Source organism: Opisthorchis viverrini (assembly GCF_000715545.1).
Source record: "Opisthorchis viverrini unplaced genomic scaffold opera_v5_284, whole genome shotgun sequence".
Taxonomy (NCBI): Eukaryota; Metazoa; Platyhelminthes; class Trematoda; order Opisthorchiida; family Opisthorchiidae; genus Opisthorchis; species Opisthorchis viverrini.
Window position 1 is genome coordinate 607,193 of NW_008751943.1, and position 17,118 is coordinate 624,310.

Genomic DNA, 17,118 nt, shown 5'->3' on the forward strand with positions numbered 1-17,118 from the left:
GAAACTGTAGCGGCTGGAATCAATGTGCCTATAGCGCACGGTTTATAGCAGGTAGATAGATTGATTGATTGATATCTGTGAACAAGTGCAAGCCACTCATGTGTGCTGACGTTTTCTTATTCCCGATTTGAACATCTCACGTATTAAATCCTACCGGATTGGGAAACTTCAACATAATCCGGACAGCTATTTTAAACTCATAACTGGAAGTGATCAATTGCGAGATATTATAGTTCATTGGCGATTTTTTTGCACAAAAACTCGTCCTTTTTAACGAAGTTTGGTAGAAGGGGCAGCCATGTGACCCTAATTACACCGTTTACTGTATAGACTATTGCGCAGCACCAGTCAACTTATAGGTTAGGAGGGCATATGAATAAATTACGGAGGAACATACTACGACAGCCTAAGCCACACCATTCTTGAAAAAAAACTGATTAGAACTAAGAAGGCTGGATCGGAACATCATTGAAGTGATCAATATTGGATGAACAGAGCACACATCAACGTGCCGGATTACACGAGTGCCCTGACTGGATGTTGGTCATGTGTCGGTTGATCGACACCGCCGAGATCGGCGGTTGTTTCGTCTCCATTTGGGTAAACGACTTCAGCGCGCAGTTGGGTGCTGCTTTCAGACCTCCAACCTGCTTGGCTGTTTGAAAGTTACCATAATTGCGGATTTTGCTATCTGTGTTATGTTCTGGTCTGTCTTTCTTGGATGAGTCAACCAAAACAAAGGGTTACTTAGTGGTAACTGATGAACCAATCAAACGCAAGTGATACAAACCACAACACAACACAGATCACGGATGACACAAACAAAGTACGAGCAAGACGACTTTCAAACAAGCAAGCAAGCTGGGGGCCAGGGGTACACTAAAAACCATACAACTACAGGCAAGAAAAGGAGAGATACACAACCAACCACGCGATGACGACATCCCTTCGATTGGTGACGAAACGTTTGCAAACCCAGTGAAAAGATCACTACCACCTGATAAACTACCCACACACACAACAACTTTATGGACTTCGCACATGTCATTAGATCAATGCCATTGTTAGTCACACAATAGTAAATATGAAGTTTTAACTGTATGGCTCATTATTGCTTCAGTTCGAGATTCACGTGCAATTGTAGCAGACAGGAGAGGAACAAGACGTCAGTCAAACTCCAAAACACCACTACATGCATATACATTTAGACACCAGTCAAGGATCTCATGTTGGTTCCCATTAGATGCCTAAGGACAAGTGACTCCTACCATTTACATCCTAGAAGAGGCAATGATACAAACCAACGAACAGATGTACGTAACAATCATGGGCGACGGAGTTGGCACTGAAACGCTACACTGAAGGAAAGCGTTCTTTCTCTTAAATCACCGCAGAAAACAAGAAGCGAAGACAATACAAACTGCCAAAAGTCCGCCTAGTGTGAAAACAGTTCAGATCGAAGTTGATGTGAGTGTGGTTTAGGTGTATACAGGAAAAGAGATTATGGAGCATAGCGCGGTGCGGGTAGACCAGCTGACTTCGGAGATTTGTGCATCGAAAAACGAGTAACCAAAGTGTGGGCAACCAAACACAAATGTCTTTGGAGAAGTAGAAAAAACTGTATTCAGATGTATTCAGATTCCGTCCAGAACGGAGTGGTCGGCTGTCTGTCGGTCAGTGAAAACAAGATGTGTAGTGACTGTTCATGTGATCGGCACATAGAGCGGAAAGCATATACAAAAGTTCTGTAAACGGAGGTTGGAACGAAATGAGGGATCCACAAAACTGACCGAATCGGAGTGTCTACCGGGAGTATTATGAATCCGTTTGACAAGTCCCCCGAAGATATCCATTATTCTGCAACTGGGTGGTCCGCAGCAAGTGTATCAGTCAATATAGCAGGTTCCTCACCAGGCAGTTCACTTCTGACCAGTTCGGATGGTGTGCGCAGAGCGTCTGCGCACGCTTGCTTCCCGGATTCCGGGCACAGATGCAAGGTTTCCATAGCTTCCTCTGTGTAGAATCTAACGTCCCGATCAGGGTCCTCAGCGAGACGACGCAGACAAGTTTGGATTTCGCCTTCGACATCCTTAGGGTCTAGCTGAACACCCAGTTTTTCGAGGGATTGAGCAACCTGCAACGGTTAAAAAGGCAAATTTGCATTAAGCGCATCGCCTGAAACTAATAAATCAACAATCGAACAGCTCGGAGAACGCGAGACCTATACCAACTATAAATCTGAAACGGGTCAAGTCACTGAAAGCTTACTAGTATCCGCGAAGTCTGAACTGAACATCAGAACCGCTATTTTAGATAATAAAACACATTCAATGACAGTGAGTCGAGAATAGTATTTTTCCATTGCTCAAGATATCCACATCTTATGTATGTAACAAAGTCGCAGGTTAGCGAACTACACTCATTTGCAGACCAATTTGGTTTTGAGAGAGACACACCTGTAACCCGGGTGAATCTCTCGTTTGTGAGGTTTGTTAAAAGTTGAGATGTTTCTTACTCGCAACGTTTGTCGCCTATCAAGTAACAATGTCGTTCGGACCACTGAGCATTCGTTTGTCTCGGCCCGAACTCTGCATCCAGTTCGACCCAAACGAGGTTGTTGGATAGGGTTTTCGTACTCCGCTTCCAAGTCACAGATTGTTCACCCATTCCACCAATCGCTAGGTAAAACGTGCTACGCGGGGTACATGGCCGGCTGACATGGGGTACATACCGACAATGTTATGTGATTAGCTCGTCTATTGCAGGAGTCCTATCGAGACATCGTTTGGCGTACAACCGTATTGTTAATCCAGTATTCCCACCAGACCCGAGCGATACTTCGGAGTTACCAAAACAAACACAGCATTTCATATATATTCTGCGACCGTTTGCCTAATCCACAGAGCTGTATGAAGCACACGGCGGCGGTGAATATCCAGACCGTACCAAAATGACGCCACACCGGCGACATGAATGTCCAATGATGATGAGCTACCCCGCCATTTTGATTTGAGGAGTAATTTTGCGACTACCAAGATTTATACCAATGTCCGAGCGACATACACAACTTTTTGTCAGCTGTCGAGCTGCATTTGCAACGCATTGAGAGCATGGTTGTTGTACCATGTGTCCGAGCGATAAGGTGCCTGCTGAATCCGATGGTTGGTCAGCAAGCATGAATTTTAAGTATCGCAGTAGAACGCTAAACTTTCGACATAACAAAACTGCCGACTAGACGCTCTCAATGCGTTGTAGATGCAGCTCGACAGCTGATAAAAATTCAGCTTTCAAGAAACACGGTGGCAAAGTTGCCAATCCCATACGCGGGACTTGAAATTCACCAGTTTGATGAAGTATTTGGTAAGTCTGATGTATCCAATGAAAGAAAATTCCACTCTCATCATCATCATCATCGACAGTATGATATCAGTGTTCAACACTGATGCTTCACTGCCGTACAACCATGATTTATTTGAAAGCCTTATTGTAAAGAAAAGAGTAAAGGTGGACGGGAAAGGGACTTAGCGCTAACTTACCACAATCATTCCGAGGTGCCTACACCTCCACACATTCACTCAGGCAATCTGGATAGAAACTGGCAACAAGAAGGCCACTGACATCGGTTGGCAGCCATATCATGTAGTGTCTCCAACCAGGCACAGTGAGGATCACGCGGTCCCCATCCTGGAAGGCGAGTAGCACTGACAGCACCCAAGCGTTCCGTGATCTCATTCATACTCCTCTGCCAAGTCAAGGGTTGGCCACCTCTCTATTTACGCCACTCTGAGTTGGGCATGGAAAACAGTACTCTCTTCGGCAAACGATGGTTCGGCATACGTAACACGTGTCCCAAACAACGCACCTTCTGGTGCTGGACACATTCTTCAATGGAAGTACCCGTTACACAACCGAAAACGCGCTTTCTAACTACCTCGTTACGGATTCGCCGATACCAACGCACACGAGCTATGGTTCTGAGACAACGATTGTCGAACACCTGAACACGTCTCAGTTCCGCTGCTCGAATAGGCCAAGTCTCACGGCCATACAACAAAACAGCTCGTACTGTAGCTTGATACACACGTCCCTTCAGATTCAGTGATAAACCATTCTGATACCATAGGTGTCTCAAGTTAGCAAACGCGGCCCGAGCCTTGCAGATTCGTGCATTCACCTCATCTGTCACACTACAATCAGAACTAATACAACTTCCAAGATACGTAAAACGCTCCACAACTTCCAGTACCTCTCGCTGGATTGTAAGTGGCGTGTTCAGTCCACAAGTATGACCTTACACTTTGTGGGTGCAAAGTGCATACCAAAGGACGGGATGACTTTGGTCAGTTCATCCAAGAATACTTGTGCCTTTTCCTCCTCTTCGAACATGAGAACGATGTCGCCTGCATATTCCAGATCGACAAGGTTTTCTTCACAGGCTATTTGAACACCGGGGTTTCGGAGACCCTCCAGCGTTCGTCTCACTCCGAAGGAGCAGGAAAGGTAAATGTAAATAAAAGTGGGCCGAGTGCAATAAATACATGTGAGCTGTTCATAACCGACTCATCCTGACTCAACATAGCAGCATAAAAGTGGATGTAAATGGAGGATCACAGTGAAAGGAGTCTATAAACAGTTCCGTTTCCCTCTTTGGATGACAAGCTATTCGATCGAATTCAGTGATTCATTAATACAGGAGAATACAAGCAGGTACGAGTCAGTGAATTTCAGATCCACAACTGGCTGTTTAGAGAGTAGGTGGTCACGCACTATCGGAAAATTAGAGTTGAGTTGGATAAAAGGTAGATGCAATAAGTGGAATCAACGGAAGAAACAAACTAGACGGACCAACAAATGGTTATTCTGGGACGACTTCCGAAACAAGGGGGCGTTTGTGGCACATTTTTGCAGAAGGCGGTGAACCAAGATGAACCGAACAATCTAGAGGACACTAGGAATTAGTACTATGCTAAAGGGCGGAGGAGTTCTCGAAGGGACGCGTTCAACATTAGTTGAACTTAACAGCTGTTCGAAAGGAATAGGAGTTATAAGACGCCAACTTGCGACTCAACATGAAGTTACCAAACCGTTGTCGGGCTACAAAACGTCCAACTCGTTGAGGGGTAAAAATATTTGTTTGGGCATTTTAAAGGTAACAGTTTACGCCTCGCCATTTCCAAGGGTCTTGGGATAAATGCGTTGATCTTCATTAGGCGGCTGGATAGATATCCACATAGCCTATGAAAAAGGGACATCTCTCGTTTATGGGGCTTTCGGTTCCTAAGATGGGCCACTCTATTTTGGGAAACGTCGAATCCAAGTCTGTTGGTTTAGTTGACTGATTGCAATCCACATGGGGGCTGTAATCTGCGTGATCACAAGATTGATCAGCTGATACTGTGCATCACGATTAATAAAGTAATCGCATTCCTTCCAAACTTCGAACAACTTCATAGTCCAAAACTTGGATGAAGCCAACTCCTTCAACCCCTGGAGTGAGTTGCGTGTAAAAACATGGAACCTATTCACTGTGTAGCCTCCACTCTCACACAGCAGCAAATCTGAACGGAATTCAGAGAATATCAAAACCACAGAACAATACGGTTCGATATGGAATTTCACAGGAATGCACAACAAATCAGGCCAGTCGGTGTTGTGTCAATATGTATCCCTCGTGGAGTGTGGTGCGTCACGCGGTAAGCGCTGTCAGACAGTTAGCGAGTGACCTCACGCGGAAGACGAGTCATCCTAGGCCGTTTTCTAAAACAAAACACAACAAAGGCCGCAGACAGACACAAACACACTAACCTTGATCCGCACGTTTGGTACATTGTCCGCCTGCATGGACAAGACGACTGGGAGCAAATGCTGTTTACACACTGCAGGACCGACAATATCGCTGAGCCGAATCACGCTCTGCAGGCAAATCATGCGGTGCAGGTAGTTTTCAGCTGTGGCTAGTGTCGCAACCTAGGAACGATGATGCACGGAAGCGGGTGGTCAGCCAGTTTGAAAATAGGTTAACAGTTATGCTGGGTGCTCCCTACCTACGGTCATCAAGTGACCAGGCAATTAGAAGTTAAACCAAGGTCAATATCACCATCTAAAAACAAAAAGACGGGTGCGAATAACAACTAAAGTAAGTTAGACACCAAGTTTCTGACCAGGGGTTTCTTGGTTGCCAAGACGTCGAGATAAGAACAGTAGTCACAAAACGATGACGCGAAATTCGTTTCCAAAGATGTGACACATTTTCGGTGAACAGCTGCTACAGAGCTAGCGAGAAGCAGTTGAAAAAGCTGAGTAAGATTCGAATCACATCTCACGTTTCGTGGTTTGCACTTTATCGACAAGCCATGAAAAAACTTGGTGCAAAACATGCCTGAATGGACCATTTTAGCTTCGAGTTATGATTATGATCCCGTCAAAGATTGGCGACGTACGTTGTCTGACGATTCACTGCAAAATGATAACAACGACTGTCTATGCTTCTTGCCCCTAGTGAACACAGACCTGTACAACTGTGTAGTGAAGTACCGTTCGGCTGTAGGGAGACGGCCCAAGTGGTTACAGCGCGAATTTACTGACCGGAAGGTCCGTGGTTCGAATCTGACCACCGCCACTCGACTTACACTGTGTAGGCTTGGGCAACCTGGCAGTATCCCAGCCCTCGTGCTTCCTTCGGGTGGCATGGCAGCTAGGCACCGGAAGAGTGCTACAGCTGAACGCTTTCTTTATTTCTTTCGGGTGTAGCACCCTTTCGATGCCTAACTGCCATGCCACCCGAAGCAAGCACGAGGGCTGAGATACTGGCAGGTTACCCAAGCCTAGACAGGGGAAGTCGAGATGCGGCAGAGGTCGGGTTCGAACCACGGACCCTTGTGGTCGTAAATCTGCGCTCTAACCACTTCGGCCATCTGGCCCTAGTGAAGTACCGGATTTAATAGAACCGACAACGACACGAACACAGGTGAGGCGAGAAACTGAAGGATGCAACTCCAAGCCACGAAAAGACCTTGGAAGTAAAAAAGAACCGCAAGTCCTATGGGCGTGTCAAAAGTGAAGTTTCTCCAGAAGCACCGGGTCCACCAGGTTCAGAAACCCCAAGTGTTATGTGGGAAGGTTCTCGGAGAATTGTAGTTTGTAGTTCCGGTTGTACACGTAGCTGGAGATTCTCCCCTTGGACTTCAAACTGTTTCTAGTGTGAACAGTTCGAGCGAAAGCACATCGTTCAGGTAGATAAACATTTCCAATTTCAGACTTCTACTGAACTGCTTTTGAGTGCGGTCAAATGCACTGCAACGAAACAGCTGAATAGTAGTGTGGCATAGGGGAAGGAAGAGAAAAACTGTTGTTTTTTAACGAAATGTTCAGCAGCTCCATTCCGAAGAAATGGCATGAAGGCGTTGTACGTGCTTCAAAAGGCTGAAGACAGTTCCTTAATGGGCTGCATTTTGCAAAGTGATTGGGGGGACACTCATAACAAAAGTTCAATCGCTCAATTCGCATCTGTGTCGTGAATCTCCGAGGTCGGTGAAGTCACTAGAGGTGCGTGATTGTCTTGCACTAACCCCGAAAGACCTCTCGTGAAAGACAATTTATGTAAACTACTTCGCTGAAGCATCCGAAATTAGACTTCGCGGTTTAACAGAAGCTGAATGACTGATATCATCCAGAATGTAGCTCCTGTTCTGTTATCACTATGACGATAGAATGAGTCTGCGTATGGAGTGACGCCTTTTTCTGTAGGAGCCTGACATCTGTTCGAAGTCTCGAAGTCCACAGTGCTCTATTTTTCACAGGCACGACGAGGATATCGCCAGTTTGTCGGAGACAAGCATCGGGCAGTTGAGACTAATGCCACTGCACAGTAAGCCACAAACGACACACATCTTTTGCGTTATCCACGTGACTGGATGTTATCTGCATCATAGTGACCAACCGGAAACAAGCCGGTTTTCTTCAGCTCAGCTCACACATTAGCTGGCGAGGAAAGTGACCATAAAAGAAATTAGGTGAAGCAGGATTGGTGGCCATGACGGGGCGGGAGTGTCCTCAACGCACCTACCCGGCATAGTTCCATCTGACTCTCCCTGTATGTGGCAAAATCCCTGGAGTACACGGGTATCATCGACCCAGACTGAGGGCGTAGTGACTTCTTAGACAAAGTCTAGTCAAAGCTTTCTATCGTGGCATGGGGAAGGTTCATAGAGAACCTGGATCGATCGTTTTACTGTAGAACGATTATTAGGTACGCAAACTTGTTTTTAATCAATCAGAAAAAAGCCCTTCTGAAACGATAAATACCGTTTTGTTCGAATGTGCAGGAGTCTTGTCCGTGACCGTCCCACGTGAGATTTTGTCGAAAGGTTTGAGTTTCATCTCTACTTTCTCTCTTTATTAAACAATAAATGCACCAAAAACTGAGTTGGAGAAAATATGTAAACAAGAATTGGCTGTTGCGTGGCATGAACCACCTTCTTTGGTCTCCATTCAAAACCAAAAAGCTTACTACTTCAAACTGAATAACAAGAAGATTCCCCTACATGGAGGTACAAAAGATGCAAGAGGATTTCTATGATGAGTTAGCTCAACTGATGTGTTGTACTTGAGCCACGCCATGACCCTCTATGAGCAGACCATGTTCCACACAGTCATTTTGTAGACACACCCTTTTGCCTCAGTGCTATTTGATTGCGCGGCCAACGATGAAGCAAGCTGACAAATATTGCACACGGTTTGACGATGGGTTTATCGATTCTTGCAGTCACAGTGCAGGCACGACTTATGCAGCTAGCTATAAACAAGCTAAAGTTTCTCAAGCTGAAGCTATGAAGCAGCACAAAGTGGGAAGTGCTGAGGTAGAAATTCACACTTCGAATGTGCAAAGTGTCCACCGAAACAAGGAACTACTTCCTTCCTTCCTTCCTCCTTTCAGGTTAGTTTGAGCGGACATATGATCGCTGAACCGATGTGTCAAGGAGGAGTTGGATATGCGTTTCTGTGCACAGCTCAGTTCTCTACAGAGGAAAATGTCGGTAGCTCAGGTGGTGTAGATAGTCGTTGGTTTGTTCGCTGAACTGGGCAATCTGAACTGCAACGTTTCATCACTAACCCACCGCTACGCAACACTACGCTCCCCAATAAAACACGGGTGATGTCACCTCGATTGGTGATGAAACGTTTGCAATCAAATTGCCCAGCTCAGCTAACAAGCCAACGATCATAGCTCAGTTCCTGCAGGTCGATCGTTACCGTTCGGGATTTGGTGGCAACTCCTCTGTTTCGGCTGCTCGTTGCGCATTTTCACTGTTCGCATTTTAGGTGGCTACGAGCTATCTGGCTGTTTGATTTTCATGCAGTTGTTGCTTCCTGGTCTGCTTGGCCACTGTTGTGAAGCAGTGGTCTCACAACTGTAGATCCCGATTTATTCTGAGGTTTCATCAGAGCTGGTGCAGCACGCTGTTCCACTGCTAAAGGGAAGTATGGGAATCGAAGCCCCTCAAACTTTTTTCCGTTCAGCTGTAGTACCCTTTTGATGCCGAGCTGCCATGACACACGAAAGGGGCACGAGGGCTGGGATACTGTCAGGTTGCCCAAGCCTAGACAGTGAAAGTCGAGAGGCAAAGGTCGGGTTCGAACCAAGGACCTTCCGGTCAGTAAATTCGCGCTCTAACCACTTGGCCCGTCTCGCCCTCAAACATACGTGAAACACACCACTGAATATCTTTGACAGGAATGAAACTGTTGTGTGATGTTTCTCAGTTTTGCAGCATTAATCTTCTCCTCTGGGATGAAATCTCAATTGAAGGAGTACGACTCGGGATTGAAGCAACGAGGTCACTAAAGTCGATTTGATTACGAAGAGGCAATTTAGACGAAACCTGGACAGTAGTGTCAACGACAGCAAATCTCCGCTATCACCTACGGCTTGTTCGCCAAACCAGGTGCACTAATTTAGACCGGATGCGAAGATTGGCACTGACCACGCACGTGACAGTCACAAAATTGGTAACACAAAGGTATCCACAGACAAGTTCCAGAAGACTGCTGAATGGTTCGAGACTAATCCGAGGTCGTTATGTCATCCATTTGTACTTCCGAAAATCACTAGTTCCGACAGGTTGCTGCAAACCCACTTAGCAAGAACGTAGTAACAGAAAGCGTCTTGTAAATTATGCACGGCTCAAGGTCAATGTACACTTAACCGGACACCTGATACAGACTACCGGCACTGAAATAATTCTTCGTCCAAAAAGATGTATCATCATCATCACCATCATCAACAGCCGTAAGGACTACGTACTTTTCGTACAGTGGTTGTAGCTGCCACAATTTCTTCCATCGATGATTTGGGGAAGTAGAGTAGGTAGCTATGCACTGGAGACGGGATCTGATAAATTGGTGAGTAAATACAGGACTGTCAGAGGACCGTTAAAATGGGGGATTGGGAAGGAAGCCTTGCATTGAAGGCAATAGGTCGGGTGCACGAGCGCCATTGAGGGCGGGACTTGGACGTGTCTGACAATGTCGAAATCGTAGTCGGTCTCGGGGTCCCTATCCAGAGAGATGGCAATGACCAGCGCAGAGGAGTTTACTGGTAATGGCTGATATACGTCGCTGTCGAGTCATTTTTTGACCTCCCCAGGCTCATTTCCACCTTAACCGTGGTCCTGCAAAAAGAACCCTACGAGGAAGTCGGTTGACTGACATATGGAGCACGTAGCCAAGCCAGCGTAACCTATACAGCGTGATAAGTCCACCTATGTTGGGTGAATTATTTCGCCTGAATGCCATTCGGCGTATTTCCACATTCCTGATCCGATGTTCCCACCAAACTCGAGCAATGCTCCGACAACACCGATGCTCAAATGTTGAAAATATTTTGACGTCCTCGGCGCGCACCGACCAGGTTTCTGATCCGTATAGCAATATGGATTGCACTGCAGTACTGCACTGTATGAGAGGAGGTGGGTGAGATGGCCCAAGTGGTTACAGCGCGAATTTACTGACCGGGAGCTTCGTGGTACGAACTCGACCTCTGCATCTCGACATCCCCTGCCTGGGTTTGGGAAACCTGGCAGTATCCCAGCCCTCGTGCTTCCTTCGGGTGGTATGGCAGCTAGGCACCGAAAGGGTGCTACAGCTGAACGACTTTTGATTTCTCGACCGCCAACACGACCCTTGACGGATAAGCTGATGTCAAGCCTACGCCAAAAGTGACGTAGGTCCACAAAAGCTTCTCTGCCTTCCCAATCCTGATGGAAATTTCATCTTTCGCTAGACCATCGGATCACGTTGAGCATTTCGAGAACCATCTAGTTCGTAACCCGGGATTCCAGCATCTCACTCCCGATCACAGTGCTCCGATTTTGACCATGTATTATTCTTGTCACTACTATTGGTATTACTACTAAAAACCACCCGAAAAGTATTCCCAGCGGTATGAGGGCTAAAAACGTGAACTCGAAACCAGGTCAGTTTTCGTATCAGGATAGACAAAACTAAGTTATTTCCGATTACGCTGATAATCACTGAGCCGGAACGACTAGGTTTTGGAATCAATCGCTCATCGCGTGTCAACTGAACGGTATTCAATCAGTTTCACATGACGATGAGTTATTGTTTACACCAAAGCTCACGTATTACAAGAATTGCTCCTCAGCTGACAAAATTCAGATGCGGGTAATAAGGAAGTATGCTTACCCAGTCGTATGAATGTTCCGATCATAAGGTTGTAATTCTTACACGTAAAAAAGTATTGATAAAGTATGATTCGGATGCGGCGTAGACAGGCGCTTCTGCTGGGTTTCCAAACCCGGGCCAAGCATGGATCCGGCACTTGTTATTCAGTAGTGAGTACCTAAGTCTTTAAGCAATTTCTTACAATCGAGGATACCTTCCTAAGTATTCATGGTATTAATGAACGGACAGTCGTCAGTCCGATTGAGGTACAATACTGTCTAGCGCTCTGGAACTTTTCACCAAAGAACTGTACAGTTGGACACGTATGTTAGCGAGAAAAGTATATTGACAGAATGTACATCCAGGTCTGGTGGAACGTTACCTAAGAAACACAAACACGGTGATGCCAGAAGTGAAATTGGCCTCTGTGCAACCCTGGTTGTCAATCCAAATGACCGCCCACGCCTCCAGACAGGCCGAACCTTTAAATTCTGAAAACTGGTTGTAGAACATCCAGACAGTTATGTTCACCTCTCTAATCTCGCCGCATTCAGCACCTTACCTTGGTCGATGAACGACTGCCGTCATTGTGCACATGTTAAGCATCTACAACAATCAGTGGTCCGAGGAAGTAACCAGTTCATACACCAGGAGCACAACCCAGATGATGCAACCATCCGAAGCATAGAACAGTGTGAATCAGCCCCCCGCAGAATATTCAGAAAACTCGGCGATGCGCATGCAAAGTTTTCATAAGCTCAAGAAACCGCGAGATTTACCTAATAGATCCCACATGTTAGGTTCCTCAAAGTGTTACAAACCAATTAGAGGAGGTAAGCCACTACACAAGATGACAACGGAGGCACGAGGGCTGGGACACTGCCAGGTCTCCCAGGCCTAGGAAAAGAAAGTCGAGAGGCACAGGTCGGGTTCGAACCACAGACTTTCCACAGACTTAGTAAATTCGCGCTCTAACAACTTTGTCCATTTCGCCCCCGCAAGATGACACCAAAAGAATATGTTTGGCTTTCGGCGAACACAATCACTTGTGGGTGGTGTAAGGGCCAGAATGCTGCCAAAAGAAATCAACGCATTTTGGCGGCCGAACCTATCGGTTAGAAACTCGCACTGCATCATCCAAAGTATTCAACGAGTAGCTGACACCTAATCTTTATAAAGTATGACGTACAGTAAGTCCTTTTAAATTGACATTTTTTACAGGGTTGGTGCCTCACAGACACGGTACACAGTCGCGTTGTGACTTACTACGGTGCTAACCCAAGAGTGCTCAAATGAAAAAGACTGTGAGAATGAATTTCCTAATTGCAGTTTTAAATCTACACCCGAAAACTGTTTCTAAAAGTGCAACTCTAGCTGGTACCGAGGTGTGGAGGATCACGGGTGCTTCGACTCGCTTACCTGAGGCACAAATGTCTGATTCATCCATTCTGATCCAAATTTGACACCCAGTTTCACGAGATTCTCCACTGCAGCTTCGCGAATCGCACAAACCTCGTCTACCAGCCAGGCCAGACAAATTTCTGTCAACTGTCCGTTGAACATATGTACACCCAACTGATCAGCCAGCGAAGGCATGTACTCAATTAGGACTAGACGAACTCGCCATTTGGGGTCCTCGGCCAACTGAATCACCGATGGAAGCAGACTGCTCGAAACGTGATCCAAGCCAATCACACAATTCAATTGCTCCAAATTAGATATCAAGTTGAATCGAACATCTGGACTGTCATCTTTCAGATAGGTTAGCAGAATGGGTAGTAAATGCTCTACTGTCAAATTCCGACCGATTAACGGTGCAAGTCCCAGGATAGCACTGGACAGAGCAGACCGAACGTGGGAATTTGAGTCATCCGCTAGGGTTCTGATAGCTGGTAATAACTTGGTCATGACTGTCTCGTCGGCCGCTGCCACAACCGCCATCTTCTCCATATCAACATCACTGTCAATGTGAATCCGAGTAACTTGTGCAGGGGCCTCGCTGGATTTTGTCAAGTCCGTTGACGCATCCAGCTGTTCCACCGGATTGGATGGGTTGGGCGCATTCGGATCGACAGGCGAAAGTCCAAGGAGACAGCGCGCAAATGACTTTATTTTACTGGCAGCAACCGCTCGAACTTCCGCCTCTTGGTCGCGCAAGAGACCAATGAAGAGGGGCTGCAAGAAGCGACAAGAAAGATGTAATGGAACGTTACGCTACTTCCAAAAATGTGACCGTTCAATGCAACCTAACTTGGAAAGCGTGTCCATTAGCTCACCTATCATGCATGTATGTCCACTGCGTAGTAAACTGAAGAACACAGTGGGTTAGAATTTCTCAGCTCTTCAGGGAACGACCCCCATTGTACACTGTTACCCCAATAGCTCCGGTTCCATGTGAAAATACCAGTGAGGCACGAGGTGGTAGTATGGTGTGAAATTTGGATCTGATTTCCAAGCAAATGAGTTTTCGCCGTGCATTTAATGAGTCTCATTGTGTGAGAAACGTGTGGATTACCCAGGATTGACAAATGTTCGTGCAAGCACACTTCGATGAATATCACGGTAAAGGGTTCCATATGCAATGAGGACAACGGTGACAGAAACTACCGGTGAGGCAGCGGTTAATAACACGAAATTTGTGCATCCAACATGAAGTTCCACAGACCCAATAAAAATAGCGCGAACTTTGGTCTATTCACCTCTGACTTTTAGTTACTCGTCAAAACCAAAGAATCCTTCTGGATGAGATCTGTCACAAAGACCGTATGTGCGAAAGACTTGCCCAAAAGTAGCATGGGCACCAAGATTGTGATCACTTGTTTTGCCTTACAGAGCTGCAACCGTCCGCAACATGTTATGCAGATTGGATGATAAGGCGTACAATTATGGGCCCAGTAGGATCAGTTCGAAGATCGCAGTTTCAGAACCTAGGCGCATCGATGTCTAGGGGATGACCGACTAAAGCCTGTACGCTGATATGTAGTGTACACAAGGTACTGTATGTTATCTACAAACCTGACGGATGTGACTAGGAAGCTGATCTGACATAGAGGAAAATACAGCTCAGCTGAAATTTTGTAACGGTGCCGTTTGGTTTTGTCCTAGTGTGTATAACTAGGACTAAGGTCCTTGTCCGCCACAAAAGAGAGAAAATCACGACAAAGATCGATTCAGATTGACAACTTCCGGTGTCGGTATTTATTCAGTAGTTAGTCAAGGACGGCTTAGCGAAAAACTTTTAAACAAGATTCTTTCTTAGCATATAGTAGAAGGACAAGACGTTTCAGGCAGTGTGGGAAACAAGTGAAAACGTTATCCGTCAATCCATCACAAAACATCGGAGAAACAGGGGTTATTTGCCGACGCTACCGTGTGCAACACGTCTCGGAATGGCAGTCAGACAAGAGGAAACAAAGAATGTGGTATGTCAGACCGTCGATTATGTCGTGCCTGAAGAGATCATGAACACACCTTGAGTGGTTTCAGTTTCCGAGTTTAAATTTCCTCAGAGACCATCAGCTACGCTGAAGGTAACGGGTATTAACAATGATATGACAGAGGGCCGACAATTTTGCTGCCAGGAGAACAAAGTGATATGAATAAAGCATAACCGTCAGCTGAACGGTAGAACTTCTCAGATATGAATGGTAATGAACAAATGACTCGTTGTCATGGCTCTGCTCGTGGTTACGTAACTCGGTAAAGCTGTTAACACAATTTAGGGAACCGTGTGGAGCCCTCGATGCTAAACTTACCACCAAACTATTTCGAGCAACTTGGGGCGACAGGAGTACAAACAGGCTAACACATTTCTCGGCGAGCATACACCGCACGCGCCACGCACTGTCGGACACAGTCTGTTCAATAAGATCTAGAAGGTTCGCTTCCGTGTCGGCTGGCCCCAATGCCTGAACCAGACCCATAAAGGACTCCACAGCCATTAGACGAACAGATTCTTGGTCATCCAGGAGAAGGCGACTAAATACAGGAACAATCACAGACAATATATTCTTTCGCTCAACCGTCGGATCCAAGGCTAGCTCGGCCGTCACAGTTCGGCTGCCCGTTGCCTGGTTACCTGATAAAGATTGTTGTTGTCCTGTAGGAGCATCACCACCAAGTGCTGCAACTGTATCTACTGACTGCCGATTTCCACCTTTGATGTTTGATGTAACATCAGGAGGTGCTGTCTCGCTGGATGAACTTGTATCTCCAGACTTGACATGAGTCCCGTTGACTACGGGACTGCCACTGTCATCAGATTGTGAGTCTGTAGGTTTCACAGAACCGCACATGACCAAAGCGAGTTCACCCAAACGACCAGCAATGCCACGCCGAACCATTGGTGTATCATCTCTGGAAAAAGATATGGTAAATACTGGTAGAAAGTCTGACATGATTGGATTTCGGAATATTACGCTGTGCTGCGTACCATACACAGAAGGAAAACGCATAAGTGCAACCAACCCATAAAACTTGACGGCCCGTCAGCAGCCGTTCAACCCATGGATCTGAAGTGCACCAGTTCAGACAGAAACAATATAAATGAAGGAGAATGGTTTGTTGAAAATCACTGAGGAAGCATCAACCCCCAAACCATTGCGGCAGTGTGTAGTTTGCCTCTCCTAAACCCCAGACTGGAAAGCCCAATGAATTAGCAGACGAGAATCCACGCAACACAGTAAAATATCACTGTCATTCTATCGGGGCTTCAGATCTTCGCTCAGTTTGGACGGCCACGTCAACTTGGTTTATTACCTCTCATCATCCATCGTCCCATCTGTTCGGAACCTCACAGAATCACATTCATCTTCAATATCCTGGTTGCTCTTCATTCTTTCTTTTTCCGTTTTTCTGTTACACGGTCCCTCGACGATTCTTCTCCGATTAAGCAACTAAGGGTTCAAGTTCCTGTAACGATCACGGTAGACTCATCCAAAATATACCTTACGGATTGACTAAGGGTCGCTCAGGCATAAGACGGACATACGATCACCTAAAGGTACAGAAATGGAGCATTCCAGTATGCCATAAACGAGAACCACTTTTATGCACCCTAAGAGTGAAGTGGACGAATCGTGCACGATGATCATAACTCCAGAAGGTATTCTCACTTGGCTCACGACAGATGTTTACAAGAAAAAGATGTACTTTTTCCAGAATCAAGAGGTTTGAAATGGAAACGTTATAAATACATTTTTAGATTTCTGTGACGCTGAGACAGGTTAGCTTTTTCCGCCTGCCTTATTATCGTTTCAGAAGAACAATATATTGAACAAAAAACAATTGACTCTGCTCGCATTAGAATTTCAAAGTGCTCCTGGCGACGCCACTGCCGTCGGGGTAGGTCAGAGTAGCGCCTATGTAACGAACGTCGGTTGATGCTGGTTGCTGCAAATATTGGTGAACTATTCCGTTGTTCTTAGTGATCTTTGG

The 17,118-nt window shown here is 46.0% G+C and overlaps 1 protein-coding gene across 1 annotated transcript in view; it reads right to left on the reverse strand.

The window, feature by feature from the left end:
* Positions 1 to 1,107: 1,107 nt before the first annotated feature.
* The window catches only part of T265_09555 (hypothetical protein), a gene marked incomplete at both ends in the record, with an annotated part of 34,713 nt that continues 18,702 nt past the window's right edge, over positions 1,108 to 17,118 (reverse strand). Inside the window, 5 exons of the mRNA XM_009175661.1 lie at positions 1,108 to 2,134; positions 3,863 to 4,252; positions 5,806 to 5,967; positions 13,102 to 13,857; positions 15,438 to 16,038. Coding sequence (XP_009173925.1) covers positions 1,853 to 2,134; positions 3,863 to 4,252; positions 5,806 to 5,967; positions 13,102 to 13,857; positions 15,438 to 16,038 — 2,191 coding nt within the window. The remainder of the gene's footprint in view (positions 2,135 to 3,862; positions 4,253 to 5,805; positions 5,968 to 13,101; positions 13,858 to 15,437; positions 16,039 to 17,118) is intronic.